This window comes from Macrotis lagotis, chromosome 3, assembly GCF_037893015.1.
Source record: "Macrotis lagotis isolate mMagLag1 chromosome 3, bilby.v1.9.chrom.fasta, whole genome shotgun sequence".
Lineage (NCBI taxonomy): Eukaryota > Metazoa > Chordata > Mammalia > Peramelemorphia > Peramelidae > Macrotis > Macrotis lagotis.
This window is the reverse complement of record NC_133660.1, coordinates 293,961,935-293,964,331: the sequence shown is the minus strand read 5'-3', so window position 1 is coordinate 293,964,331 and position 2,397 is coordinate 293,961,935. Positions and strand designations below refer to the sequence as shown.

At 40.8% G+C, this 2,397-nt stretch overlaps 1 protein-coding gene across 1 annotated transcript; it reads left to right on the top strand.

Annotated features, from left to right (window-relative positions):
* The first annotated feature begins 1,151 nt into the window (after window positions 1-1,151).
* On the top strand, window positions 1,152-2,087 carry LOC141516736 (olfactory receptor 9Q2-like). The gene has a single exon (XM_074227727.1). The coding sequence runs from the start codon at window positions 1,152-1,154 to the stop codon at window positions 2,085-2,087; it is 936 nt and encodes a 311-aa protein (XP_074083828.1).
* The last annotated feature ends 310 nt before the right edge of the window (window positions 2,088-2,397 follow it).

The window sequence follows — 2,397 nt, the reverse complement described above, 5'->3', positions numbered from 1 at the left end:
CTGTTCATTTTACTGATGAGGCAACTGGGGCAAATACCATTAAGTGACTTGTCCAGGGTCATCCTATTCTTAAGTGCCTGAGACCAGAATCAAACTAAGGAAGATGAGTCTTTCTGACTCTTGGACCAACACTGTGTCATGTATCTGTCCAGGGGTACACAGGACTGGGGTGAGGAAGGAGATATTGAGTTTTGTATTGCATATGCAATATGCATATGTATTCAAAGGCCATCAAGGTGGTCTAATAGTTTTCAATGTGGTTTTGGATGTTAGATGATCGCCTTTATATTCTATCATCTATTAATTCAATGAAATATCTTCCTAAAGAATTAAGGTGATCCAGGAAAGTGGGAAAGCAGGCAGGGACTGGTGGTGGCAAAACCCCAGGATCTGGTCTAGATTAAAAATCTCTGGAGCACTGAGGATAGCTTTTTCCTTTCGGTGTGTTCTCAATGCTCACTTGACTTGTGCTTGTTGACTTGACTTCTTAAGACTGAACTCAGTCTTCAAAAAAGTATTTATGAGTCTTGGATGCAATTCGAATACCAGTGTTCAGATTTGCTTCTTGGTGGTTCAAGAGATAACCAGCAGGTAGCTCCATTTGAATCACACTGGGCTTTATCAAAGTCTGGCTTTCCATAGCTATATTTCAAGCATATTGGACCTGGAATTATGAAGACCTAAGTTCACATCCAGCTTCAGATATTTTCTAGTTCTGTGACCTTGGGAAAATCTCTTAACCCTCTGTCTGCTTTAGTTTCCTTACTTGTAAAATGGAGATCATAATAACACTTTTCTTCATGGGTTGTTGGGAAGATAAAATAAGATAATGGTTATAAAGTACCATGCAATTGTTTGTTTATAAGAATTGTTATTATTATTATTAAGCCTAATTTTACCTTTCTGTGCCCATTGTCCTCCTCTGTAATAATAAGCAGCTAGACTAGATTTATTGCAGATCAACAAGTATTTATTGGGAGCTTTTTCTGAGCAAGATTCTAAATCCATGACCATATCCAGTTTCTGGTGGTTCCTTGAGCCACCTTTTCTTCGTCCTACCCTGCCCTACTTCTCTACTCTACTAATTTATCATAGTACACTTTGATTTTGACCAGAATCTTCTCTTTTCCTCAGCAACAGTCCTAAGTCTCATGGCTATTGGAAATAGGACAATTGTAATGGAGTTTATCCTGCTTGGCTTCACTAACCACCCTGAGCTGAAGTCTCTTCTACTCATAGTGTTTTTGGCTTTCTACCTGATGATACTGCTGGGTAACCTGAGCATGATCATCCTGGTGTGGACTAATCCAAGACTCCACACACCCATGTACTTCCTGCTCCGACATCTTGCTTTCATAGATTTCTGTTTCTCCTCAACAGTGTTACCTCAGCTCCTGGTGACCTTAGCTGCTGGAAGAGCTGTGGTCTCTTATGAGCAGTGTGCAACCCAATTCTTCATGTCCACTTTCTTTGCCACTGCTGATTGCTATCTGCTGGCCATCATGGCCTATGACCGCTATGTGGCTGTGTGTCAGCCTCTGCTTTATGTCACCATCATGACTCCCAAGACAAGGCTGAAGTTTGTGACTGGGGCCTATTTTGGGGGTTTGATTAATGCCTCTGTGAGGACCTACTGCATGTTCTCACTTTCCTTCTGTGGCAACAACCAGATAGATTTTGTTTTCTGTGACCTCTCACCCTTGTTGAAGCTGTCTTGTGGGGATACTTTTGTACAAGAACTCGTGATTGTGCTATTTGCTCGCTTTGTGATCCTGTCCAGCATGGTCATGATCTTGGTATCCTATCTGTTCATCATCAGAGCAATAGTACAGATCCACTCTGCTGGAGGGAGGGCCAAGACCTTTTCCACTTGTGGCTCCCACTTGACTGCTGTTGGGCTTTTCTATGGGACTCTTGTATTCATGTATGTACGAAGCCAATCTGGAGAATCCCTAGATGAGGGAAAAGTGGTGTCTGTGTTCTACACTGTTGTGATCCCTATGTTGAACCCTCTTATCTATAGTCTGAGGAACAAGGAAGTGAAGGAGGCCTTGAAGACAACTCTTAGTAGGCTTAAGTTGTCTTAAGCTTTTCATAGTCACTGAGTGTGCCAATGGAAATTTATTTCCTCTTCATATCATCATTCTAGGCTATCATTATCACCATATCCTGAAAATCTATGAAGAGTTAAGTTTTGTGGTTTGTAAATTAAATTATAGAAAATTTTTCCACAAATCTTCCCACTTTAAATTAGTCAGTGCCAGAAAAAGACAATGACAAAGTGGCAAGTTGAAGAAAGGCATTACCATTTGTTGTAGCAAAATTTGAAAAGCCAGCCCAAGGATTAATTTCAGGATAGTAGGAATGGGAGAGAATTGTTTTGTTGATACTTGGAAA